The sequence below is a fragment of the Larus michahellis genome, chromosome 18 (assembly GCF_964199755.1).
Source record: "Larus michahellis chromosome 18, bLarMic1.1, whole genome shotgun sequence".
In the NCBI taxonomy this organism is placed as follows: Eukaryota; Metazoa; Chordata; class Aves; order Charadriiformes; family Laridae; genus Larus; species Larus michahellis.
Genome location: NC_133913.1, coordinates 1,978,510 through 2,005,153, shown reverse-complemented (window position 1 = coordinate 2,005,153; position 26,644 = coordinate 1,978,510). Strand labels below are relative to the sequence as shown.

Below are 26,644 nucleotides of genomic sequence, written 5' to 3'. Positions count from 1 at the left end.
CCACTGTTCTGGTGGCTCCACTGTGGCCTGGGAACCCTGCTCCAGCGGGCTCGTGCAGCCCGTGCTCTTCACGTCCCGGGCTGGTGAGAACGCAGGGTTACTCGTGAAGCTCTGGAGAGTAGTACAATAATCTTTACTAACAGCGCTTTATGAGCAAAATGATGAATTGCTGCAGATCCAGCAGCTAACCTTCAAAAGCAGATCGGAGTAAGTCTTTTCTGGGAAGAAAACTTTCCCATTATCTCAGCGCTTTGGCAATTTGTATCTTGACTTGTTACTCATCCGGTGAACCTGACAGGAATTTACAGCTGGTGTGAGAGGATCATCTGCTTGTACAGCACCTGGGGCCAGCAGAGCTCTGCCATGAGGATTTGATGCAGCTGAAGGAAAACATGCAGCAGCAAGCAGGCGGAGGCGGCTCTGCAGCCTCTCCCCTTCCCTGGGACATACCCGCTTCTTTCTAGGGAGCAGCAGACAAAGAGAGAACCATAAAAGCTGGGTCCTTAATTCTCCCGACTTCTGGGCTGTTGAATTTCTTATTAACCCCCTCTCTTGTCTCAGGGACCCAATTTCACGTTCCACTCCCCGGTGTCTGCTCATCAGCAGAGCTCCCACTGGCGGCAGCGACACGGGAAGCCCTGAGCACGTCAGTGTCCAATAACTGCTGCATTGTACGACTCTGCCCGGGGCAGGCTGTAACACTTCACGCACAGAGAAAGAAATGGGGGAAAAAACAAAGGGAAGGACGTTTAATGCTTTTAAATCACGAAGATTAAATATTTCTATTAATATCAGCTAGAAATTGCTCACAGAGATTCTGGCATGTATCATTATGGTACATAATTCCACTACAACTATCTGCCATCTCTCCCTGAATTGTTTATAGCTCCTTTATGCTCTCAGAGCAAACTGCAGCACAGAGCTGTGGCGTGTCTGGTGTCACCACCGAGAAACAGACCCTTTGCACTAACAGCCATGTGACAAACATCCTTTTTTTTTTTCATTGAATTACTTTACCTTGCGTGAACACCTCGTTTTATGCATCACTTCTGCAGTCTAAGTGGTCCCTGAATACAGAAAATCTAGGGGTGCATGAATGATGCTGTTTTGTGATTGTTCAAAAAGGCATGTAGGATTCTAGAATTGGCAGCTAAAAATGAAAAGAACATCACAAAACCAAGAATGCTTTCACAGCTGCTCTTCAGGTTTCCAATTTCTGTCGTCAGTTTATTAGCAAGATCTTGCTCCGTACATTTTGACTCGAGGCCTCGTACAAGTCTGGCAGGTCACCTCGTTGTTAGGACTGAAAGTTCCAGGACCACAAACCACTGCGGAGGGAACAGAGTCAGTGTTTCAGCCAGCTCCCCTCTGCCTCGGCTGGGGCTGGGACCATCACACACCACCGCCCACCTTCTCAACACGATCAGTGGGATCTTGACTTTCCCAAGCTCCTGAGCCTGCCCCTCGCTAAATACCCTGAACTCCAGAACCAGCCCTAGGTGCTTCTGGCAAAAGATCTCTTAAAACAGCCAAGTGTTTTCTAGCAGCACTACCATTAAGGTAATTGTTTCTTAGTTGCTCTATAACCTGAGCATAGTCACTCACCAGTGACCTGGAAGAAAAAAACCCACTTCACTGCTTCCACTTACTCTATTCGGAAATACAGTTACACCTACGAGCACACTAACAAACACCGCCAGCTCGTTTTCTGTTCCTATCAGGCTTTTTAAATCTGTGATGTGAATACCTTTTCAAAAGATGAATGGAAATATCATCGCTCTTGACACTGATATTTACCAACTACTCTTCAGAGAAACCTGTAATCAGAGCTAATAAGCTACAGTTAAATCAATGTGTGTTATATTTACCGCAGCAGCTAGCGCAGTTCTTGTGGGTGATATCGTTTTTCCCAAAACCTGGTCGACAGCTGTCGATGCGAATAACTGAGAAACTGTTGTCCATATAGTGTATTATAGGAACAGTTTGAAACCGGTGCTTCAAAGCATACGTCTGCTTATGGAAAAACTCTCCAATTCGATCTCTTGCCTAAAATTTTGAAACATTGGAAGAATAAACAAAGAGTCAGTTGGGGTTTTTTTTATTTTAAAATACCAGTAAATACTTTATAGTCCTGATTCCCCCCCCACACTGAACTGTCACCTTAACTGGGAGTCCTCCTTTGGCTTCAGAGGGCCTGGGATCACACCCAGTACCTGACAGCATGGTTTAACGTTCAGAAGCCAGAGAGAACAGATTTTAGACATCGTCTACAGTAGACTTACTTTAAACTGTATTCCATTTACCAAATGATAAATCAAATAATTAGTTTAGAGATATTTATAATTCTTAGAGGTAAATATAAAGGAAATAATAAGCCTGATTTTTTTTTTTTAAATTTTGTTTTTAAACGGTTTGGATCAATTTGACCTTTAAAAACAGTTTTCCATCCTGAACTGATTTATTTGAAATCCATGAATCGTCATTTACAAAGATATTAATCCCATAAAATCTGGGTGAAGCTGGATTACTGCCAGTCAAATCTGTAGATGCTAAGGCAGAAATTAGTGTTAAATACGCGGAGGAGGCAGAAGGGTGGCTGACACAGAACCTCTTGAACTCTCATGTTTGTGGCAGCTTCGCAGTCGTAAGGAACCTGGTGGCAAACTTCTTCCCATCCTGGTGCAAAAGGATTTACTGTGGTGGTGGGGGGAAAAAGATACATGTGCATGTGGTGAAGAATATATTACAATGAACTCAAATACTTCAAGCAGGTATCTTTAGGTTCATTTCAAAAAAACATCGACGAATAAAATACGTTACTGCTTTTAGCATCCTGTGGTGCTCGCTTCACCCTATCGTACCCTCTTAATTTTGCCTCTAATTTGTGGAGAATGGTGATTTTGTTTTTTTCCTTTCACCCGTCTGCAGTCAAGGTCATGTTTTGGAAACAGCTCTTTTTTGTATTGGGTGTATTTGAATGTTGAAAAAATGAGTGACCGATAAAAGGGGAAAAAACAGCTTTGGTCCTGTTGGTTTCATTCTATCCAGTTACTTAAATCACTTTGTTCCAGTAAGAGTCAGAGGTCAACCAGTAAAATAATGTGGGGAAAAATATGCTAAGCTGACAGGCAGAATGGAATGAAATTCTCACATAGTACCCCCAGGTTACAGAAAGGGCTGAAGTTTTATGTAAACTTAAAACCTTCAGGTCTTAAGTTTGTTCTGAACGTTTCTTGACTTTACTGAGGAGAAAATGATCACAAAACCATTCCATAACCTGTTGGATGGTGCCTTTTGGCACACAATGAGAACAGATACAGGAGAGAATGTGGTCAAAGCATTAATGAATAACTTCCTTTCCTCAGCGATAAAACATCTCTAAATTAGGGCAGCCATCAGGGTTGATTTAGCTTGTTTTGCAAGGCAATACAGCCACATGGGTATTACCATAAGGGAACTGTGAGGCTCTTACATTTAACCTCTGTGCAGTTTCCTAGAATTAAGCAAAACCACAGAGGTCACAGACTTATTAAAAATCAAATAATGAAAACCAAATATGGCTGGTTTTCTTTAAAAAAAAATAAAAATCACATCATGGGATCTTAGCAGCTATCTCCTTTCAACAGTCCTTCCAAACTGCACACCTTCGAAAGCAACATTTCTCACTAAGGTTGTAAGTACAATGCTACAAATTCAACGTATAAACTGCATTTTAGCTCCATCTGTGGGCTATTGAGAAAAAATACAGGGGCTCCGAAAGAAAGCAGGGAAACAGTTTCTGAAGCTATACTCGACTTCAATGTATTTCAGATGATGTTTATAGTACTCTGGGGTTGTTCATAAATAGATGTTCCCTCCCAAACAAACATTGAAATCTGTTACCTTGAAAGCTAACAAATAGTTCGTGCAGGAGGCCTTGTTTTGGTAGCTTGACAGAATGGCATTTGCAGGATGAGTCTATGATGTGACACGTCAGATCAGAGATGATGTTGTTTAAGATTTTCTTTAGTTCCTCAAAGAACAGGCTGTTAGCTGCCAGCTCGCATTCCCTTGTAGTAAAGCGAACAAATGCCTGATACGCATGGTCAGCTTCTCTGTAGGCTTAAAGAAAACAGTTTGTGTGTGAGTTCTGCGGTGAAGTTGCAAGTTGAATCTTATACAGAACCTTATCATCTGCATCAGTGTACTTTGTATCTGAAACACAGGCTCTTGTTCAAAAGTAAACAAATAAATAAAGCTTACGCATTAACCAGAACAAATTTATCCCTGTCGTAGCTGACTCAAATAGTAAGACACCTTTTAGTTAAAAATTTACAGGAATTTATGTATTTATGTTACCAGGCTCTGCTCCCAACTATTAAAATAAAAAGGGAGGCGAACAGTAAAATAAGACAGAACTAGCATGTCTACAAAGTTGTGTAATGGAAATGGACTGGGATTACCCAAAAACATTCTATGCAATTATGGTGTAGGAGTGAATGTTTTTTAAAATTATTTTAAAAGTTAGTGTTTCTCCAGCATTTTTGGAAATGTTATTTTGTGGGTGGGGAGGTGATATTGGTGACCGGTGGTTACGAACAGTGGAAGAAGGCTCGAGTGCAGCTGGCGCGGTGGGGGCAGAGGGCTCATTCTGCACCAGCGTATGGTCGGTTTGGTAATCTCTCGCAGGAGATGGCGCTCAGACACGAGCTGCATTTTCAGATCTTGGATATCACTGCAATTACTGTGGTTCACTTTGTTCTTATTAAGGGCAGAGATTATGTCATTCTTTGAGTGGCCGTGTATCCTTCGTAGCAGTTATTTAAAACTTTTTCCAAAACTGTGAGGGGGTGTGTGTGTGTATAAATATAAACAATTTATTTTCTATTCTGGGAGAAAATGTTAACTAATTTTTTCTTTTAATCAAGCCTTGCAATAAACATGCACTTCACAAAGGCTATGTGCATTAGCTTAGTAGTAAGTTAGCAATCTTACCATATACCATAAATTGATATGCCTCAAACATTTCTCTTTCTTCTTGTGTTGTAGTTTCTATGATTTTGTGAGAAAGAGTGCAAGTATAGGCTCCAGACATAGACTCCTTAAAACCCATCACCATCAGCTTTCCTGTTTCTGTAAGATTCACATACCTTCGCCCTAGAATAGAAACAGGAAACACTTGATTACTGGAAATGTTTGGTTTCTGATGTTCAGCTCATTTAGAACATTTGAAGATGAGATCTTTTTCTAGTACATAATGAGACTTGATTCGTGCTACTCTGCAACAGTCTAAAATTTATGACCTTTAGGACTTATTGCAAGTTTCCTCCTATCTCAAGCATTTGAAAATTTTAGGGGGAGAAGAGAAATGTAGTCTGATGTCAGACCTCGTGGAAAAAATTGACAAAGGACCAAGTGACTGTTTGGACCCACCGTCCTATTGTAGGGTGGCATCAGTAGAAACAAGGAAAATATGTGATTTCAGGTACAGTAATCTACTTAGCCATTTGTGGTCGACTTTTTCCCTTGTAAATAGAAAACAGAAACTATTTCTCTATCTCAGCATATTTTCCTGATGGCCTCCCCGCCCCTCAAGGCAGAGGCTGTTACTAAGTTTGTGAAAAAGTACCGTACAAAGCCTGTTCTATTAGTGACTGGGGAAAAAATGGCTAAGGCAGGCAGGCTGGAAATCCTTTGTAGTCCGAACAAAGTGACTAACCTTCTAATTTTTTTCCATCTGGACCAATCCACAAATACTTGGGATCTATTAGTTCTTCTTGAGAACGAGCCAAATCCATACATATTAGAAACGGGCTGTTTGCAAACACCTTAACGTAAACGCTAACTGGAATACAAGAGAAGAAGAAATGCTTATATGGCATGAAAGCACCAAAACACGCATTTAAGAAAAAAATACTAATTTGATGTCATGCAAAATTTACTTTTCATGTTTGGACTTGAGAAGTATAAGGTTAATTTTCTTTATCTGCGTTTGCTGTTATTAATAAATCACGGAACTGTCCACGGCGTGGTTGGTGCTGACTGGGCGGAGGAGACGCGTCGGTCCCCCACAAATCGCGTTGCAGGGTCACCAAAATCGCCAGATTTTGAGCCTGTTGCTGAGTGGGACCCTCATGTAGACCTTAAATTTTCAGAAGGGGCTTTAGAGCAGCACCACGGGGCAAATGTATTTCTAAACCCAACCCTGAGTCTGGAGTCTCCAGCATTGTGTTTAGCTGTTGCGTCCGTGTGTAGGGTTGTCTCTGTGATCACTGTATTAAAACTCCGTTTTAAAAGCCTAGTAAGACCTCAAAAAAAAAAAAAAAAGATAAAAAAGACAAGTTTACCTTCATGTTTGATATCGCCATAAACATAATTCTTTTCTACTAAACCAACAGAATGTCGCTCTTCCATAGGTACAGCTCTCACTGTAGGGAAAAGGACTTAGAATGTTATGGAGAGAAATCTCAATGTGCGATTGTTAATCTTTTATTTTGTCCTAGTGAGTTTCTTGCCTTATTTTTCCTTTCTCCTCATGTCCTTTTCTTAAAAACGTGAGCTCTGACTTGCCTGGTTTTGTTGCTTCAGTGCCCAGGTTGCAAACCTGACTTTATACAGCAGGTTCTAACCAAGCTGAGCCTTTCTCTTTACAAAAAGCCAGTAAAATAGCTATAAAATCTAACTAGAAAGCTAAGGCTCTTCACAGCGACCCCAGGGAGAATCAGGACGGGTGCAATGTGGTGATATTGAGCATGATATTGAGTTTTGAAGCACCTGTGAGCTTTTGCCTTTGGGAAGTGGTGGGCAGATGTCCAGGCGTGAGGGTTTCTGTTATGAGAGCCCCCAGGAGAGGTGAAAATCGTGATGATTTGTGCTTTTTTGGGCCATGGTGGATGACCAGGATGGCCCTGTGCAACCGCTGCCATCCAGGACTCGGGTGTGAGGGAGAAGGTGCTGCTGGGACCCGCACCTTCCCACTTAAAAGGCATTTTATGGCTGAAGGACGGTGCTGCAGAGCACAACCGCTCCCCTCAGAGAGGTGTCCCCACAGCTGAGGGCTGCCCCCCGCCCCGGCCCTCAGCAGCCTCCTGAGGAGCCGGCACCGGGGGGAGGCCGCCCCCCTGCCGCTCCCTCCCTCCGTACCTGCGCTGGGACCGCCCCAGCCCGCCATCACGGCGGCCACCACCGCCGCCGCCATCCCCAGCAGCGCCCGCGGCGGGGAGCGCGGCCTCCCGCCGCCCCCCGCCATGCCGCCGCCGCCCCCCGCCCTCCGCCCCAACGGCCGCCGCGCGCCGCCAACCGCCTTGCGCGCGCCCGCCGCTTCCCGCCCTTTTCCTCCCCTCAGCGGCGGGGGCGGGCGGGCCATCGCCTCAGCGCGGCGCTTCGGGCGGGAAAGGGCGTCCCCAGCTCCTCACCCTTTTCTTCCTCACCCCACCCCCTGCCTTTTAAACATTCCTTTATTATTTTTTTTTTTTGGTGGGGGAGAGGGGGGCGTGTGTGTCTCACAGGGCTGTGAAGGGCGGCAGGTGCCAGCCGCCCCCCTGGGCTCCGGCGCTGTCACGCCTCAGCGCCAGGCTTGAGAAACTACCAGGTCGCTCTTCCACAGTGCATAGCGAAATTTATTTTTGACTCTTATGAAGTGTTTCCACTGTTGTGGGCAAGGGTAGGAAACTCCAGGGGCAGGAGAGAATGGGTTCAGGCATGGGCTGTGGTCTGTCTGCCCCATAACCGCAGGGAAGGCCGGGTTGGCGCCCCCAGCTCCAGGTTTTGAGGTAATGGCAAGCTCTGCACACCGGGGTGTTCTTCAGCTGCAGGTTTCTGGAGCAAGTAGTTGTGGGACACGTACTTTCAGCTTAAAAACAACAAAAAAACCCATTCCTGCCGCTTGCTATGAGAAAGACTGAAAATAAGAGTTGGGCATATCCTGTTGGCTCAAAAACAGAGCTGACTGCCACATTCTTACTTGAAGTACTCAGTGGTTTTTAAGTCAGTTACATGTTTTGTAAGACTTGCTTATGACTTATAAACGCTTAAAAGTAGAAATATTTTGTTTCTAGAGTGGGTGTCATAAAAATACTCAGGAAACTCAGCTGAACAGGGAGAGGACGGAGCTTGCATTTGACCACACCGCACATGGTGAGACACTCAAGAGCAGGAACTGTGGCCAAGCCTCTGGTAATTAGCTAAATCATATTTAATGTGCAGCCTCAGGCCACGCCAGTGTCCAAAATTGATAGAATAGTATTTGCATAACAAATAGGGAAGCAGCCAACACAGGAATGATAGTTATTTTTGTAGATAGCTGTAAAAGTTTTAATTCAGTGCTTCCATGCAAAAAAAAAAGCACTGAAGTTACAAGTTTTCTTTAATAAAGCATACCAACAAAAAGCGTGAAAATGAAGCTATCAAATTATTGACAGAAAATACTTTCACTCAGGCCTGGTGGCATTTTAAAGTAGTGTCCCTCTCATTTCATGTCTTGCAAAACTCATTGCTCTACTAAATGTGCATTGCCTCATTATCGCACTTCTCTCTCTTTGCAGGGAAGCGGCTGCACTTTCTGCTTCCTTAGACCAAGATATTAACTCTCAAGTGGTCGGTTAAGGTATAAGAATTATGTCAGGGTTTTCATTTTTAATTTCCTTGGGCTGCTGCACGGTTCGCAATTAGGACCACCTCAAAAGATCCAGCGTTCCCATGTGTTGAATGTTTTCAGTTTTACTCAAAGTTAACATTTCACGCTTACGCTGTATAGGCAAAATGATTCAGTTTTTAACGTGTCTGCTACAAACTAGTCATATTTCAGTCTGAACATCCTCTCTTCCTAAGGATGTTTGTAGCCTATTGTCATGTAACTGTCCTGCACAGCCCATCAGTCCCCAGCTTGGTAATTATTATAAAATAGTACCTTTATATAAAGCTTTGTCTGCAGTTTTGAATCTTTATAAACTTAGGCTGCTGGTCTGTGTCTTTAGTCGAATGACTTATTCCTTTTCTGGTCTGTGATATTTCTAAGTTACAGACTGATAAATTGTTGCTACAGATTTGTAAACTCGGGGGCTGGGGGAAAAGCTGGTTATCTTTAAGAATAGGGTAATATGGTGGTGGGGATTTGATAGGACAAAATGTGAAGTCACAGACTCACAGAAGTCATGTATTTATGAATTACTAAGTGCTTTTGCTAATGGCTAGAAACTTGGTCAGTAGGAAATGATAGAAGAGGAAAAAAATCTACTGTAAACTTGTTGATCGTGGTGTGCACAGATATTTGATCATTAAAAAGGCAAATATTTTATCCTAGGAAATAAGTAGAGATATTACCAGGAGTACAGGGTCGTGTGAATCTGTGTCTTATCTGGGATGCTGAACTCAAGTTTTGTCTCTAATCTTTAAGGTGGATGACCTAAAGCGGGGATAATGCAAAGGAGGGCCACGATGAGGATCGTGGTACTTTGTATATGCTGGCAGACCCAGGCTCGGTTGATTTCTGCCCTTGATATAAAAGCAGAGAGAAGAGATGATTGAATATCTGATGGTAAATGAGAGGGAAAGTAAAGATTTAAATTGGAGAACAAGTCTGGCAGTAGAGAACATGTCCATGAATAATCCTGGGGTGGAAAACAGAAAGAGGTTTCTGATCATCACACAGTAGGTTCAGGGCTTCCTTAAAGTTCATAGGAGCAAGAAACCTTCCTAATTATTAAGTGGTTCTGGAAAGGGAATACGGGATTGTCTGGAATAGCAGAGAATTGGTCTTGATTATCCCAGACATCTTTTTTTATTTTATCATTTTATTTCCAGATTCTTTTTCCAAGCAATGGAAAAGTGACGGAAAAACGTCAATTTAAGCAGGAGTGATTGACACAACACAGAAAGTAAGTAGGAGAATCATGTTTCCATGTTGTTCCTGAGCTATGGTAATTCGCACTTGCTCCCTGGTTTTATGTCCAAGTGATCAGGTTAGATCACAGTTTAATTTGCCACTTTGTTAATTTCTAGATTCTCAAGTCACATTGTTACTGATTTCTGGACCCCTTTGTGGAAAACATGTAGTAAAGGAACAAAAATCCATTAAGCCTCCATCAGTCTTCTTACCCCAAAACATCGATTTCTCAGTTTTAAAACACAGCTGATTTAAAGGGCCAAGAAAAAACCCCAACTCAAAAGCACAATGTGATGAAATAAGTGTAAAACTGTAATAAACAGACGCAGCAATAACCCCAAGAGTCCCAAAGTGCAGCTGCCCTGGTCACGCTGAAGATGATCAGCGAGCCTTCCATCTACAGCGTCGTGGGGTGGTTGTTTTACTTTTTCTCTCTCTGGCTCATCAGAGTTCAAAGCTGCAAACACGAAGTGTGGTGTTGTCGAAGCATGCCAGGTACAGCCTGTTCTGCACTGATGTTCTCTGCTGATCTGAGATCTAGGCCAGCTATTATCTTTTTAGGCCTTTTCTTGGTAAATAGCTGTGGGCTTTGGGTGAAGCAAAATGCCATGAGTAGTGCTTAGCTTGCAGATGAAGTGGAGGTTGCGTTGGTCTGGCACAGCTTGTGCTTCCTCATGAGTCGTAGAAGGGTTTGGGTCGAAAGGGACCCGCAAAGGTCATCTGGTGCCACCCCCTGCCGTGGGCAGGGACATCCTGTACTAGGGCAGGGTGCTCAGAGCCCCATCCGAGCGTTGTGTAGAGGGAGCCTATTTTCAGACTTCTGTCTTAAATGTACAAAAGTTGTCATTTAACAATCCCCCAAGTACTATGAGTGAAATTAATCTTGGCTTTAATTTATTAAAATATTTTGTAACTTGATTTTCTTCTAAGTAGCAATGCTATTAAGAAAAACAGCTAACTGAACATAAATTTTATTTTACCCTTATATCAGTCATTTAACTTTAATGTACAGTCCAAGGTGTGTGATCTATTAACAAATAATGCAAAGAAAGCAGCGTTCGTTTAGCAGTTGAGGCTGCCTTACCATGTTTACATGATGTGTAAACAGAGCCAGGACGAATGGCACACAAAGGAAATGAAGTATGTAGAAAAGAAGCTGCTCTTTCATGTGTGTGGGCATCACAGCGCACAGTCGCCACACCAGTTCTAATAAAGGCTTACACTGCCTGGCTCTGCACTGTAACATAAAGTGAGTCAGAAGCCAGCCAACGCAAAATAGCTCCGTGTCGCCCTGCTGAACTCTCCGTATGAATAGCTATTGTCCCTTGAGTGACCTAACCCAAGTCATCACAGACAGCTTTCCCGCGCTATTTTGGGTGCTTGCTTTAAAGACGAAGGGCTCCCTAAGACACCAAGTAGCATTTTTAACTGATGTCCATAATGTGTGGTGGATCCGTTTGTTTCGCTGGTGACCCTTCTGCAGGAGGGGCTGTCAGATGGCATCCCAGCTGGCAGTGCCGAGGGAGCTGGGAGGAGATGGGGCGCATTGCTTGTCGGATAATGCTTGCAAGTGGAGACATGGGTTGTAGGGGACAGCTGACCTAGCTTGAGCTGTGGTGGGCAGCTGGGGATCCATGTCATCACCCAGCTGCCTCAGCCCTGAGCATGGGAGTGTGTCTAAGCCCTGAGGGTAGGGTTACTCCTGCTACGTTGGTTTATCGCTCCTGGAGCTGTTCCCCTTGGTCCCACTCCTGACAGTATTCCTCCCTAAGGACCTGTCATGGCTTCTTTAACTGTGGAGCCACCTCTGATCGTGGGGAAGGAGCTTATCTCCCATAGAATCCTAGAATCGTTTAGGTTGGAAAAGACCTTTAAGATGATCAAGTCCAACAGTTAACCTAACACCACCTCTAAACCAGGTTCCTGAGCACCACATCTACAGGGATGGTGACAACCACTTCCTTGTGGTTGTTCAAGCCTGTTCCAGTGCTTGACAACCCTTTTGATGAAGAAATTCTTCCTCATATCCATCCTAAACCTTCCCTGGTGCAAATTGAGGCTGTTTCCTCTCTTCCTATCGCTTGTCACTTGGGAGGAGAGACCAACACCCACCTCACTACAACTTCCTTTCAGGTAAGAGCGAGAAGGTCTCCCCTCAGCCTCCTTTTCTCCAGGCTTAACAACTTCAGCTCCTTCAGCTGTTCCTCACAAGGCTTGGGCTCCAGACCCCTCACCAGCTCCGTTGCCCATCTCTGGACACGCTCCAGCACCTCAATGTCTTTCTTGTTGTGAGGGGCCCAAAACTGGACACAGCGCTCGAGGTGGGGCCTCACTAGTGCCAAGTACAGGGGGACAATCACTGTCCCAGTCCTGCTGGCCACACTAGTGCTGATACAGGCCAGGATGCTGTTGGCTTCTTGTCCACCTGGGCACACTGCAGGCTCATATTCAGCCAGCTGTTGACCAACACCTCCAGGTCCTTTTCTGCTGGGCACCCTCCCTCTGGGCACCTGTCCCCAGGCTGTGGCATTCATGGGGTTGTGACCCAAGTGCAGGACCCAGCACTTGGCCTTGGCCCACCCATCCAGCCTGTCCAGACCCTCTGTGGAGCCATCCTGCCCTCAAGCAGATCAACACTTGGTGTCCTCTGCAAACTGACGGAGGGTGCACTCCATCCCCTTGTCCAGATCATCGATAAAGATGTTAAACAGAACCAGCCCCAGTACTGAGCCCTGGTGAACCGGGGCTGCCAACTGGATTTATCTCCATTCACCACCACTCTTTAGGCCAGGCTATCCAGATGGTTTTTCATCCAGAAAAGGGTACACCCATCCAAGCCACGAGCAGCCAGCTTCTCCAGGAGAATGATGTGGGAAACAAATGTTGAAGGCTTTACTGAAGTGCAGGTAGGCAACAGCCACAGCCGTTCCCTTGTCCACCAAGCGGGTCACCTTGTCACAGAAGGAGGCCAGGACAGTCGAATAGGACCTGCCCTTCATGAACATGTGCTGACCGGGCTGGAAATGCTCTTCACAGTCTGATATCATTTGTCCTAGGAGAATGGCTGGGGCCTCCCTCAGCCCCCCAAAACACACACCCTCGGCCGCCGCTGGCACGGGTGTCCCCGCCGAGCAGCACCCCCCCTTAGCCCCGGCGGCGAACTCCAAGGCGGGCGAGCCGCCCGGGCCGGGAGCGGGTCGGCTCCGCCGGTGGCCGCCCGGCGCCGCTCTCCGCCCGCCGAGCGCCGGGCCGGATGCGGCGGTGCCCGGGGGAGGCGAGGCCGGGCCGGTGAGCTCCGCTGACAGTCCCCGGGCCCGAGCGGGCAGGTGGAGCCGGGAGCCGCGGCCGGAACATGGAAGGTGAGAAACGACCCCGCTCTTTCCCCGTCCCCGGGAGGGGGATGGAGGCGCTGCCGCTCCCCCGTCCTCCCCGCCGACCCCCCGCTCCACCTCCCGTTCGCTGCCCGGCGCGGTCTGTTCTGCAGCCGACGGAGCCGCACACTCTAATCGCGTGTTGCAATTAAGCAGGAAACGAACGGGGCTTTTCCCCCTCTCTCTGTTTAATTTCAGAAGCAGCACAGTATGTATGATAAAGTTAGGCTTTAGAGCCGGCTTTACCTCCTGTTCGTATTCTAGGTTTTAACGAATTAAAGGGCGTGTTTGTTTCTTTTTGCTTGTAAAACGTGTGTGTAACTTTCTGAGCCAGCAGAAAAAGAGTTGCGAGTCAGTCATCGGCTACGGCGTAATTTGCTTTTGCAGAAAAGCAAAATTAATGGTCTTTTTAACAAGCCTGGCAAAGAAGCTGTGCAAAGCATCACTTGATTTGTTATTCCAGAAGTGGATATTCTTTAAGGGCTTGAGTTTAGATTCCACTGTGTCTCAATGACTTGAGGTTTTTGGTTATTTTAAGTTAGATGCAGTTGTCTATTTAAAAATATGTTCTCCTTTGCTAAAGGTTCTTAAAATGTTTGTATTTAAATATTTACTCTCATAGAATCTGACTTAATTGAGACTATCGGTGCTTGAGAGAGTAACTAGTGTTTTGAAAGAATGGGTCTGGTGGTGGTTTGGTACTTAAAAACGCAGCCTCATTGTCTTGGTCAGGTCGGGACCACTGTATATCTCTTGTGAGAGAAGAAAACTCTTTAGGTATGTCAGTAATTTTAGTCTCTGATTAGAAAATAGTCATGTTTCTGCCACTACAACTGAGCTTATTTGAGAAGCCTCTTTTTTATGTTCCTATTTCTTGTACACTTAGAGTTAACATACAAATAATCCTTCAGATTTTAGTCATGTAGTGGGGATTATGAGGATCAGTTAATGTGCCTGAGTTTATTATGTTTGGGATGGAGTTAATGTAAAAGATGGTGATACACTCTATTATCTCCGGATACAGTAACTGCCAAGTGTTTCTGTTTCCATGGGTCTTGAGAAAATCTCAGTTCCACTGGAGTTGATGTGAAATTTGCCATTGAGGACAAAGGGGTAACACTTCTGTCCTTGAGTTTCTGTGCTCAGTGCAAGGAGGCTCAGTACGGTCACTGACCGGGAGACAGGCACTGTCAAGAGTAGGACTTTGAGACCTCAGTCTAGGAAGCCCAAATCTGCAATTTACTGGGTTGTATCTCTTCATGACTGGTTTATTTTTGCAACGATCACAAGAACTGACCTCATGCTCTCATTTCCATTTGCTGTACTGGGATGAACATGTTGAATTACCAGGAGATATTCTGCTGGTTTCAGGAGGTCATATGCTACATTTGAAAAATGTCACCCTAAGTTACATGTTGCTGATCAGGATTTCTTCCCAAAATGACATGTGCACTTAAAATGCCCATGTCGTTTCAAATATTACATGGCACTTAAGAGCAGCAAAGTGTTAGAGATGCTATTATTAAAAGTGCAAAGAGTTTATTTGGTCCAGGTACCTTCTTCAGAAAGCCGTTGAGACTGTAAATGCTGAAAGCGGCCATTCAGTGGGGAAATTAGATAGGCTTTCTCTCTTTAATAGTACAGTGCAGGCTGAAGGTGAAGAGCGTGCTGGGGTGACAGGGGCTGACTGCTATACATAGCAAAGGCACTGGCTCCGCTGTGAGCATTTAGGGATAAGGCTGTGGGAGTCAACCTGCAGGGCGGTGGCCAAGATTGGTGTTTAACTTTGGCTTCTTTGTGCCTCTCAAGTTGGCACAAAGACAAGGAAACAAGCTGTGTTTGCTCCATATGCCGTGATAGAGGGACTAAGGGTATAGGGGATTTAAAAAGATGTCCCCTGTGCAGTGCTGTTGGGTTGAAAAGTGCAGCTGGCGGTAAAAAGGCAACATTCTGGTTTTCACTTTGGATGCAAACAGGTAAGATTATAATAATTCAAGATGTAGCTCCTGTGCTGTTGCCTACAGCTGTATTGATGATAGAAGGGTGTTAGTGTTATCATTTATTTGAAAAACACCCATTTTAGCGGGGTTAAAATACAGGTAGGCTGTTTTGTTGCTTCTATTAACTGGTCAAATACCGGGATAAACTATTAATACAGTTATGCTTTAAAATGCCAGAGCACTTTTTTAGCAAGCTATTTGAATATTTTTGCTCACTTTGGCTATTGGCGTAGAACACAGGATGGCTAAGGATTGGTTTCAAAAGCACATGAATTTTACTTCTGCTTTGTAAATGAAAATTGTGCGTCAGCTGCAACACACACAGGACGAGCGTCTCCCTTCCATGCACCCTAGTCAGTGGATCTCTCTGAAGCTTGGGAAGACTAACGTGTTCTGTAAGTGATTTCCTGCATTGTGCTTTTCTGAATGTTAGGTAGAAATATGGTCTTATTTGTACAGAATCGGGGATGGAAGTTTCCTAGACTTTCTCCTTCTAGCGCACTTATGGGGCACAGTGAAGGATCTGGCTTAAAATACTCGGGAAAGAGATAGGAGGTTAAATATTAAGAGACCACTAAGGCTGTAAGAAGCTGCTTGAGACTAATATCATAAAGAAACCAGGTACTGATGCGTGGATGTTGGAGGCTTGAAAGTGATACAAAGACTGGGATATTTCTCAACAGAAAAGAGAAACGTTATATAGTGTGTCGTTGTTCTTATCTCCTTAGAAGGATTGTAGTGCCCAGCAGCCCATCACAGACAGGAACCTGTTTTGCTCGACAAAATGTAAATAAATACGCAGAGATGATCTCAAAATTAAACAGATGAGTGTCGGAGGACTGGCTGAACGGGTCCTGCTGGGCTGTCGCACAGCTCAGGCAGTACTGTTCTCCAGCAAGTTGTCCTGGAGCTGCGGTTCGGAGCTGCTCAGAGCAGTTCATCGGCTGCTCGGGGTGTTGCACTGAACCCTGTACACAGAAGCTTGTGCTGATGCCATTTACCCAATAAGCTAGAGCAATGTACGCATCCTTAGTGGAGTGACTGTGTGCTCGGGGGATGTCCTGGTTTCTAAAACAATATATTTATACCAGAATATATGCACAATTATCTGATTTGAAGCAGCCATGTAAGGGCTCTAACTCTTTGTTTCAAGACCTCCTGGCAACCCCGAAAAATGCAGTATTGCTGCAGAGATTCCAAGCCACACCTCTCCACCCACCCAGCAGGCACCCTTTTTCCTTAATGCTGGGGCTTTGACCAGTTCAGTGCTTTATCGCCCAAATGGGGCAACAGCACAGGATTTCTGAATGCAATTAAAGTCGAACTCAAGTATTACAGAATAATGGGGATTTCATTGTCTTGCCCAAAGCTCAGTTATTTGCACAATTACAAGGGTTTGTGTAATTTATTATTGCAATGTAAAATTAAAATCAATACTAGAGAGAATTTTGTTCATGTACCCTGTATTTACTGATGTTTCCCCATCATTATTTGCAGTATAAATTGGTCTGTTTGCTTCTCTGTACCTCACTTTTCCTGGTATGATAAAATGAAACAAAGACAAATTAAGAACCGTAACTATGGATTTCCTTGATGTTATTTATTTAAAAAAACCCAGATTTAGTAAATATTTGAACTTTTTGTTATTTAATTCTGCGACTGTTTATGACACCAGGCAACATTTTTACCTCTATTAAATTACACTTAATGAAAAGCTTGCATTCGTGCTAAATTTGCATGAAAGGGTAGGAGCTCTGATTTAATTTTAGGATACATTTCATAAGTGCTAATAGCTTAACAACTTGCCTTCAGTCAGGAGTTACACCCTGAAGAGCTCAGGCCACTGCTGGATGGCTTGAATCATTAATAAGTCCATCCTTAAATGCGTTGGGTTTTTTTGCTGCTCTTTGGTAATAGCTAGTTAAGAGTAATGGGATCTACATGCATAATGTAACTCTCAGACCCATTATTGAGAATTGGGAGCTGGATGCTTTCATTTAGTAGACAACAAACCCAAACATTTTAAAAAGATTTCCTGGATAGTTCTATTGTTGTTTTTTTTTTCTTCTCTGAGTTTGCCTTTATTTTGTTGGATGCATCAGGATCTCTATTCGTGCAGTTTTTTTGGATAGCTTCATCTGATACCGGGCTTCTTTGCTGTAGAGTTAACAGAGCTTTACATTTTGACGTTGCAGAGACCACAAAAATGTTCCATATGCAGTGGTGGTAAAGATAGATAATTATGGGGTAAATGTCACTCGTGGTTAACACCTCATGGCCACTGCATGTGTATTTCTGTTATGTAACTGCCAGGAATGAATTTTACGAGTCCTGGAGCTATTCTTTTTTATGTTCAAAGATGATAAAAGATTTTCTGGTATGGAAAAAAGAAGAGGGGAAAAAAAAAGGCAGGAGGAAAGAAAGGAGGAAGGAAGCAGGTAGCTGTGACACTGAGCACTCATATCAATGAAATCTCAAGACAGCAGGGCGTGGAGTAAAGAGTTAACTGTACAGGTCAGATCCGTGCCTCCAGTTAAACTCGCCAGTCTAAATTGGGAGAGTGGGAGATGTAAATACCTGCAGCTTTTATTGTCTTCGGAGCGGTCTGCCGAGTGCTCAGCACTTTTGCAAACCAGGCCACATGTCATCTGCTAAAATATTTTAAAAATTCCAGATGTATGATCCTTATCAGAATTTCTAAATGGGAATTAGACTTGCATTGCCATGCAAACCAAGTAGGTCTTGGGAAGATAATAGGGTTTTCCCTTTGTATTGGAAAAGGAATGTAAAAATACCTTGTACTTTGTGCTTTATAGAAATTCACTTCATATAGAGTTACTGCCGCTATGCTGTGCTCACAGGGTGCAAAATGAGATGTTAAATCAAAAGTGTAAGTTATCCTGTTCTATAATTTTTATAAGATAGAAAATACTTAACGCCTTTTCTGTGCACATGCCAGTGCTGAAGATATAAAGAAGTTGTACAATGAAACATAATGATTATTTGGTATTTATTTCTTTGAGCATTTTTCCGTTTTGCTTTCAGTCAAGAAAGTGGGAATTTATAAGATTATAAGAAATCTGTCACGAATGGTTCTAAATATTAAGCAACTCAGACTGCTTTTTGTGTCTTTTGCAGATTCACAGGCAGGTATGGACCTAAGTAATTCTCAGGAACAGCCCATGGCTGCAGGTACCGTGCTCTTCAAATTATGTTCTTTCACCCTCTCTAGAAAATTTTATATTTAAATTGAGAAAAATATATGTATTGCAGCTTGTTTAGATTCCCAGCACACTGACTAGCACAGTCACAAATATAAAGATGGGCATTGAAGGCAAAAAGTAAATTCTAGAATTGAAATAAAACTGTGGAAGTTCAATATAATATTGGAAAACAATACTAAAGGGGAAAAAAAGACTGTGTAGTAGGAAGGGAAATGTTTTCAGAAGAAAGCTGGAAGATTTGATTAGGGAAGCAAGACTAATGTGATTCCTTCGATTGGCTACTTTTCTGAAAATATGAAAAGAAACCTCTCATCTGAGTCGGGCAATTGTTTTACTTCCTTGTTAATCAAAAACTAAAACTTTTTTTCAGATCCAATGTTATATTTAGCTTGAGAAGGATTGGGTTTTTTACTATCCAACTGTCAATAAGTTAAACAATTTTTAGCAGCAATTTCACAGGATTGTTGAAAGAAAACACTGTCAGTTTCTTAAAGAAAATACTGATCTGAAATTTACAGAAATATGCATAATATTGAGTTAGTCTGTATCATGGATTTTATGAAAGTCTCTTTATTTGAAAAACTTCACCCAAATAAACTTCACTATAGTTAAAAATTTGGCTTTATTTCAGAGAAGAGAGGCTGGGATTTCTGGGATGTACTGCTGCCATGGTGAGCAGCAGAAAACTTTCTGATAATGTTGATGTTTAAAAAGATATATATGGAATAAGCAGAGAAGTGCAACTGGGTTCAAAGAGGTTTCTGATGAAACGTGCCTGAGCTGTTTCCTGGCCTGGGGCCAGAATGATTAATATTTTGCCCAAATGAATAAAGTAGAGCTGTGATTCCTTTTCCATGCTCTGAAGAGCTTGCTTGCTTACCTGCTAGCAGCAGTTGTCAGAGTACGTATGATGTAGAGGGTTACATATACTGGATTTTATTCCTGTTTTGTTGTCATTTAGAACAATTTAAAGAAGAGTTAAGCTTTTTCTCAGATTTCAGACTTAGTTAAAGGTGTGTACTCTGTGTGAGAGTTTGTATAGAACTTTGGGAAGCAAATCCGTTCAACCAAATTGCAACTAATGCATCTATAGGAACAACTGTGGCATCCTGAGCAACACTGGGAGTTTGCAGATGCTTGGAGGTAATTGCCTGGAAATATTCTTGAAGCATAAAGAGTTAATTATTGGGTTGTTTGTTGTTTTTTTCAGAAGGACAGGAGGTTTTGACAGACTGTAATCTGAACAAATCCCAGGAAATGGAAAGTATGGATAATGCGGAAGATATGAAGGAACACAATCAGTCTAATGAAGAAGCAGGAGGTAAAGTGGAGACTGAATTCTGAAAAATAATAGTGATTTTGTCTTTTTATTCATCTGATTATGCTATGAGAGTGATTAGAAAGTTTATTCTGCATCATGGCACTAGTTTTCCTGCATCACTGTAAAAGGAATAACAATACAACTAGTTTAGAGCATTTCAACATGCTCTAAAGGAGGAGCAAGTGTTTTCCATCAGGGAACCTCATGTGCGTTTTATTAAGGCCACTTTTACAGGATCTATGAAATATGGATAGCAAGATAAAAAAGCATGTACATATGGTGAGCTCTTTTAATGTGTGTTTGTGTTGTAGCATACAAATTCTTAAAAGTAGTTTGCATATGACAAATGTGTGTGTTAGGATTGCACTTTTTATTGATGTTGTTCACCTACTCTGATATCTGAAAAAAAAACCTTGGCAATATTTTTTTTTTTTTTGAAAGAAAAGACAAGTTACCTTGAATTCAGAGGGCAGCTCCGCCCTGTAAAATTTAAAACTGTAGCAGCAATCCTGTGCTTTAAACTGTGGGTGAACGGAAGGTTGGACAGTTTACCGTGTTTATGGTTTAATTTGAACAGTAATTGCTTCCTATACAACTCTGAAAGAAGACACAGGTATGAATAAAATATTAAACCGATATGTACTATTTTTTATTTAAGAGTTCCTACATAAATGGGTATTTATGTGTATCTTTAAAAACTAGTAGGCCCTCTTCACTTAATAGAAAAAAGATAAAAAAAAACGCAGCTCCTGAACTCAGCAATCTTACAGGCCTTCAGAGCTCAGGACTTGTCTATGTGTATATGACATAGATTCAGAGCAAGAGACTTTGAATTTCCTCCTTGATGTAGAAGCTCATAAACTGAAATCACAGCATTAATAACCATTCCTGCCAGTGAGCTGAGCATGTTCATTTATGCCAGTTCTCAACCACAAACAGTGAAAAATGCTGCCTGGTAAAGGATGTGGTATACATATACTGGGGAAAAGACATACAGTATTTTACCAGTTTCACGTTGCCTTTCAAGTACTGCATGTCCATGGCAGTACAGCAGTGTCAAGACAATTTTTTTCTGTGGCTTTGGTTAGTAGTTTTGAGGTAGCGTTTACATATCACATGAATCAAGTAAATCACTAAAGAATTGTCTCTGGTTTGGTTGCCCAAGTAACAGGTTGTTCTCTGTAACATAAATGTGATTACTTTATTTTGGACTAAAATGAAATGTTCAGAGGTTAAACTTTTGCATTATTAAAGATTAAACTTTTTCTATTTATTTACAAAGTACAAAACAAGATAAAACACTCAAGGGGGTGCTGCGCTAGCAAAGGAGTCCATGAGGAGGGTGAAATTAATCTCACTTAGGTCTACAGCACTGGTGTCTAGAACTGTCATGGTCTCTGACCTTTCTTGACAGTTGATGGAGAGAGAGCACGCAGATTTTCTGACCAAATTTGGGTGTCTGATTTAGGATGAAATGCCTCATGTCCCCAGAGTAGCTGCTTCTCAGCAAAACTCCATTTATAGTGGAGAGTAGCTTAGTATAGATGCCTGTGGTGTAGAATCTAGCTTTTGCAGGTGAGTTCTGCTCTGCTTACCCTAAAAAGAGAAGCTTGATGTTTTTATCCACAGAACATGGAAGACTTGAGCCTTTTCTACATCCAAGGCATCTGATCTCTCTTTCAGATTCCACAGCCCATAAAATATTCACAGCCATATTCCAGCTCTTTGTCCATCCCTTATGGCATTTCCTTTTGCGCTAGCTCACTTCCTCTGCTTTCCGAGTGGCCGTGCCCTCTGCTCCTCCTCGTCACTAAGCTGTGGATACAGGAAGCCAGGACAGGGTTTCTTTCACAAACCCCTCAACATTGACCATACAAGAGGTACGGTCTTCTCCCCACCAGAAGCCCTGTCTATTCTGCTGGCATGCACAGTGTCATGGCGTCAAGCAAGTCTTTTTTTCCATTCCTTGACTGTCCTATGCCCTTCAGCTTCAGGTTCTTTTCCATACATTTATATCAGGTGCAACTTAAACACTTGTGGGAGAACGTTTATATTGATATTGCTCCTGTATACCATTCTTTTTTTTATATTGCTGCTGATCTCGTAAAGTCTCTTTATAATTTGTTCTGGAATGCAACCTCTGAGAATTCACACCTCAAAGATAATGCTATAACTATCAAGAAAACGTCAGGTCACTCTCTGATAGACTGCCTTACCATTAGAGCGTTCATTCATTATAAAGTGAGTATGAACCTACTCAGTACCGCAGCACTCTATTCTTTGATTTTCACTGCAGGAATAAAGAGATGATTGTTAGGAGAAAGCTGTTTTAAATATACAAAAAACATACCTACAGTATCTCAGTGTAAAATGGCACAAAATAAAATATATACATTGTGTTTACTTTACTGCTTCACATAAATTTCTCTACAGTCATTCTGATACCGGAAGCACAATAAATCTTAAATATTTAAGCACGCTGTGCTAGAACTTTAGGCTGTGCCAATATCAGTAGGTGCATTTAAATTTCTTCCTAACAACGCCAGTTCAGTTGTTGTTGGATACTAAAATTCAGAAATAATCTTAGCTTTCATATCATGCCTACTACATAAATTGCAGATCAACAGTAGCAGCTACGTTAGTCACTGAGCAGTCCTTGTGGGTCAGTAACTATCTGTCTGTCTTCTAGATAAGCGAAACCACATTCTGACAGTGCTGCCTTGGTGGGAGTATTATCGTACAGGGATCACTAACCCTGGTAAAAATGAATATATAGTATTCTCCAGAATCAGAGAATAGAAATGCTGTCAGTATCGGTGATGGCTCTTCGGAAATGGATTATGTCCTGCCTACACCTGAAAAGTCAGTCTGTTTAAAGAAAAAACAAAAAACCACCTGTATTTGGTACTTTCCCAGGTGTGATCTCTAATATGTTCATTGCATATTAAATTTAAAGAGAAATAATGAAAAACCTTTGTGTGGTTCTCATAAATGTTAATCGTGGTGTTTGTGATCTACCTCTTTTGTCAGTCAGCAATTCCACTTCAGCATCTTCACAATTTGTTGTTGGTGATAGTCTGCGTCACAGAAATCTCTCCTTTTTTTAATCCCGAAGCCCTGCATGATCCATGCCCACAGGGTTTGTTCCATCTGATGGAGGCCTTCATAAGAACATGAGGCCACTGACTCTCAGAGTGAGATCAAACATTTGATAGCCTGATTTCCACTGCCTTAATATGTCTATAGTGTGTTTTTCTTCTGTACAATTATGTCTGGCTTTTCCGTGTTTCGTCAAGCATTCATAGTAAGTAGTAACCTTCCAGTTTCTTGGACTATACATTTTTTGTGACTCTTGCATTCTTAATGGGTGACACTCTAAATACATTGTGGGGACTTCTTCTGAGACTTTAGGCAGAAGTAGGAGCCTGGTCCAATCTAGATGTTGTCTAACTCTAGTTTGGTGGAGCCGTTTATGCTCGGTCTGCAGAAAGTGGTACTGTGACCCTTTCAAAAGGCTACAGAAGCTTCATAAAGGCACTAAATAAACTAGAGTATAGGGCTGAAAAGTCATCACAACTGGTGCTCTTTAGTATAAGAAAATTCACTTTTTCACCAAACAATTCCATATTTGTACTTCTCCGAGCACATGCAAACACACTGCTGGATGTGTTGTTCATTCTGTCCGTGTCATAACCGACAGAGGTGAGATGCCACTCAATGAAAACAATTCATGTCCTATCATACACCCCTTTTAAAAGGGCTTCAACTATGATGATTGCTAAGTATAGGGCAAGCAATCAGGCAGAAGGCTATAGTGATATGATAATTAAAAGCTTGATGGAGAACAAGAAAAAAAACAAAAAGAAAGAAAAAACCTTTTTTTGCCTCAAGGGAATGGAGGCTGCACGCTGTGGTGCACATGGTGTACGCTTGTCTGCAACCATAAAAATACGCTGTTCCCATGGTGCTTCCTGTATCTAGTCTGAAAAGAGACAAGCAATGAGGCAGATAGGGGAGGAGGCACTTTATTTCCCTTGTTTCTTTATGTGCCCCTGACACTGTTACTTTTGGTGGCCAAAGTTGAAGTGTCCTTAACGTAAAAATTAAATTAAAAAACCCACGTTCTCTCCTATGGGAGTCACAGTGAAGCGCAAGTGTTTAATTATGTCTTAATTCCCTCCTCTGTTGAGGCAGACAACTTTTTGGGTGTTATGAATGTTAGCTAGCTTTCATGGTTGTGAAATAAAAAGAAATAGAAGCCACATTTGTGGTTTATGGATGCTAATTGCTGCTGCATTTAGGTGTGCGAAAGGGGGCGGTTAAAAGGCTGGAGTGAGACAGGAGAGGATGACAAACCCTCGCTTAGGCGCGTACTGAGGTTCCAGTGGTGCTGCTAGCACACGCACTTATCTGCTCGAAAAGGAAGTGCCGTTTTTTATCAGAATATTACATCTCCCAAGCCCAGATCGAGCCCTGCCGCTCATGGGACTCAGGGGTTATCTCACAACATCAGCAGCACCGTGCTGCAGAAGTTCACTTAACAGGGGATTTCTGTAAGTGTTAAAACCAGGCAAGGAGTCTGTACTGCTTAACTGTGTCAGGTCTCTCTGCTTTGGTGGCTACGCATGAACTGAAAGTCGCATCTGAGTGTTATCAACAAAAGATCCTCTTGACTTTGTTTTAGCTCTACAGTACTGTACTGTCAGCGGCAGGAATGCTGCCAAGCACGTTCGGTGACATCAACGCAGCCAGTTGTGTCACCACAGCCTGTGAATGATTGACATCAGCTCGGACTATCTTGCACGATGGGTAGCCCAGGGCTGACACAGAAACTCGGGTATTCCGGTTGCCTTGAAATAATCAGAAAAGTGCAGCGATTTCTTACTCTAATTAATCCATTATAGTTAGCAGAAAAAAGAATTTGCTTTTGAGGTATCCTGACTGTTGGTCTAAGCTATCAGACAAGTTCTGGAAGGAGAATGGATGCACAGCGTTATTCAATAGATGATGGGCTCCTTTCCATAACTTTTAAAACTTCATTTTCTACAGTAGGCATCTGGGATTCACTCAAAAGAAATCCTTGAAACTAAAGGTGGGAGAAATACTTACTCCTTTGGCATTGAAACAAAATCTAGTCCAGGGCAGATGAGTTGCCATATGTTCCTTCCCCACCCCCCCAGCAAGAAATAAGTGAAAATGAAGAAAATGGCCCTAGGAATTCAAATCACATATCACTGTAGAAAATAATCCATTTTTAGAAATATGGGTTGGTGGAAAGGCAATCAGTTAATTCAGATGACTCATGTTTTGCCCCCAAACTAGGCTGTTCATTTGGCACAAAATGTGTGAGTTTAAGGGGCAGGTTTACTACTGTTTGTGCTGCTGGAAAGGTATCGGAAAGCAGAAATAAATCCACAAGAGTCGAAACTTTGCTAAAACGCAGCAAATAGTTCCATGAGCGCTGGAATTGATGAAGCTTGGTTTCCAGTGGGGTTGTGTCTTGTTGCTGGATGACTTTTAATGGAATTATGCAAAGTTTGCGTGGTGTTTTACTTCTGGTACCTCAGGCTAGCCTTGCCCTATTCTCAACACCGTCTCCCATCACACTGCATTCTAGTGCTCCAGGTCTTGTTCCTATTTTGTTCCTCTTGCTGCTCTGCAGGATCTGTTATGAACTTCGTGTAATGCAGAGCTCAATTCCATAGATCCTTGTTGAACAGTCTGTTGCTGCACCTCACTTGCCCAGTGTGCCAGGCACCACGACTGTTTCTCCTGATGCAGGAGCACCACCTCCAGGAGCGGTTCGGGGAGATGCAGGTACCCCTGGGCCATCTGGGGAACAGCCAGCTGTCAGAATTGAGTAATTGGGAGAAGACTTTCCCCTCTGCCAGATAGGACTGGGTTTGGTGTACAGATCTGAACGTCACTAAGGGAACACAGAGTGGATGGATATGCTTCTATAGAAGACCAGGCTAAAAGTCAAACACAAGTATTTAATTATAAAAACCTCAATTTGGAGAGAATGGACTTGTAATCTGAAATTCAATTACCGGAATCTAGATTACTTACTACTGGATTTTTTTTTTATAGTTGAATCAAATCAATACGCTTAGTTTTGTGAAGATTATGGTGTTCGAGGATTTTGAGCAATGTCTTAACCAAGCTTCTGTCTTCGGTTTATAGGTGTTAAAATTCCACTGATGTTTATCATATATTTCCCTGTTCTTCATATTATATTATATTATATTTTCTCTTCATATTATATTTTTCTAGTGTAAAACGCAAAAGCATATTGCATTGTAAGAAAGACTTTTGGGAGAGGAATTAAAAAAGGCTAAATGAAACTACACTTTCAACTTCTCAGATTTGAAGTTCATTTGAAAAAGCAGTTGACCAGAGACAATCATGCCTGAGTGGTCGTATTAGTAATAGGTCCCTTGATATAACTAATGAAGGCGATTATCTGAATTTAACATGTGGCCTTTTTCAGTCTGACTGTTAGGTCCAGATGTTCTCTGATTAACTGTCTAATTGAAGTCTGATTTAACGGTTGTGATTGTATCTGGCTTTCTGGACTTTAGGAATTGTAATTTTAGAGATGTTTTCTATGAGTGATGTTATCTTCACTGTAACAGAAGGGAAGAACTCGTACAGTTTCTTTTTCCGTTTTTTTTTTTTTTCTTTTTTTGTAAGAGGGAGACTTTAAAGATATTAAGATTTGAAAGGATAATGTTAACAGGTGTCATAAATGAAACAAAATTCATCTGGGACAGGCTTTGGAAAATCTGGGCACTGTAGGCCCAGGGCTGTGGGATGGCGTTCCCTCTGATCCTCTGTGCTCCTGTGCAGCGCTGGGGCTATCGGCA

At 42.5% G+C, this 26,644-nt stretch overlaps 2 protein-coding genes across 7 annotated transcripts in view; one reads left to right on the top strand and one right to left on the bottom strand.

Annotated features, from left to right (window-relative positions):
* Positions 1-380: 380 nt before the first annotated feature.
* On the bottom strand, positions 381-7,707 carry ZPBP2 (zona pellucida binding protein 2). The gene is made up of 8 exons (XM_074562040.1): positions 7,123-7,707; positions 6,327-6,407; positions 5,699-5,824; positions 4,975-5,136; positions 3,883-4,101; positions 2,609-2,694; positions 1,869-2,046; positions 381-1,328 (listed from the first exon to the last, which is right to left on the bottom strand). The coding sequence occupies exons 1-8, from the start codon at positions 7,343-7,345 to the stop codon at positions 1,231-1,233; spliced, it is 1,173 nt and encodes a 390-aa protein (XP_074418141.1). The 5' UTR covers positions 7,346-7,707; the 3' UTR covers positions 381-1,230.
* Positions 7,708-13,108: 5,401 nt separating this feature from the next.
* The window catches only part of IKZF3 (IKAROS family zinc finger 3), a 37,051-nt gene continuing 23,515 nt past the window's right edge, over positions 13,109-26,644 (top strand). For 4 of the 6 annotated variants that reach the window (XM_074562193.1, XM_074562192.1, XM_074562191.1 and 1 more), the window contains exons 1-3: positions 15,070-15,209; positions 18,372-18,425; positions 19,668-19,778. In XM_074562193.1, coding sequence (XP_074418294.1) covers positions 15,200-15,209; positions 18,372-18,425; positions 19,668-19,778 — 175 coding nt within the window. In that variant the 5' untranslated portion in view covers positions 15,070-15,199. Of the gene's footprint in view, positions 13,222-15,069; positions 15,210-18,371; positions 18,426-19,667; positions 19,779-26,644 lie in introns of those variants that run through there. The other 2 variants (XM_074562194.1, XM_074562190.1) reach the window with 1 other exon arrangement.

Excerpts from the sequence above, each read along its gene's own strand:
- ZPBP2 (XM_074562040.1), bottom strand. The coding sequence starts at position 7,345 with ATGGCCCGCCCGCCCCCGCCGCTGAGGGGAGGAAAAGGGCGGGAAGCG. Across the intron at positions 5,137-5,698 it reads AGATGGAAAAAAATTAGAAG|GGCGAAGGTATGTGAATCTT; the intron begins GTTAGTCACTTT and ends TTTCTATTCTAG. Across the intron at positions 4,102-4,974 it reads ATATCAATTTATGGTATATG|CCTACAGAGAAGCTGACCAT; the intron begins GTAAGATTGCTA and ends GTTTTCTTTAAG.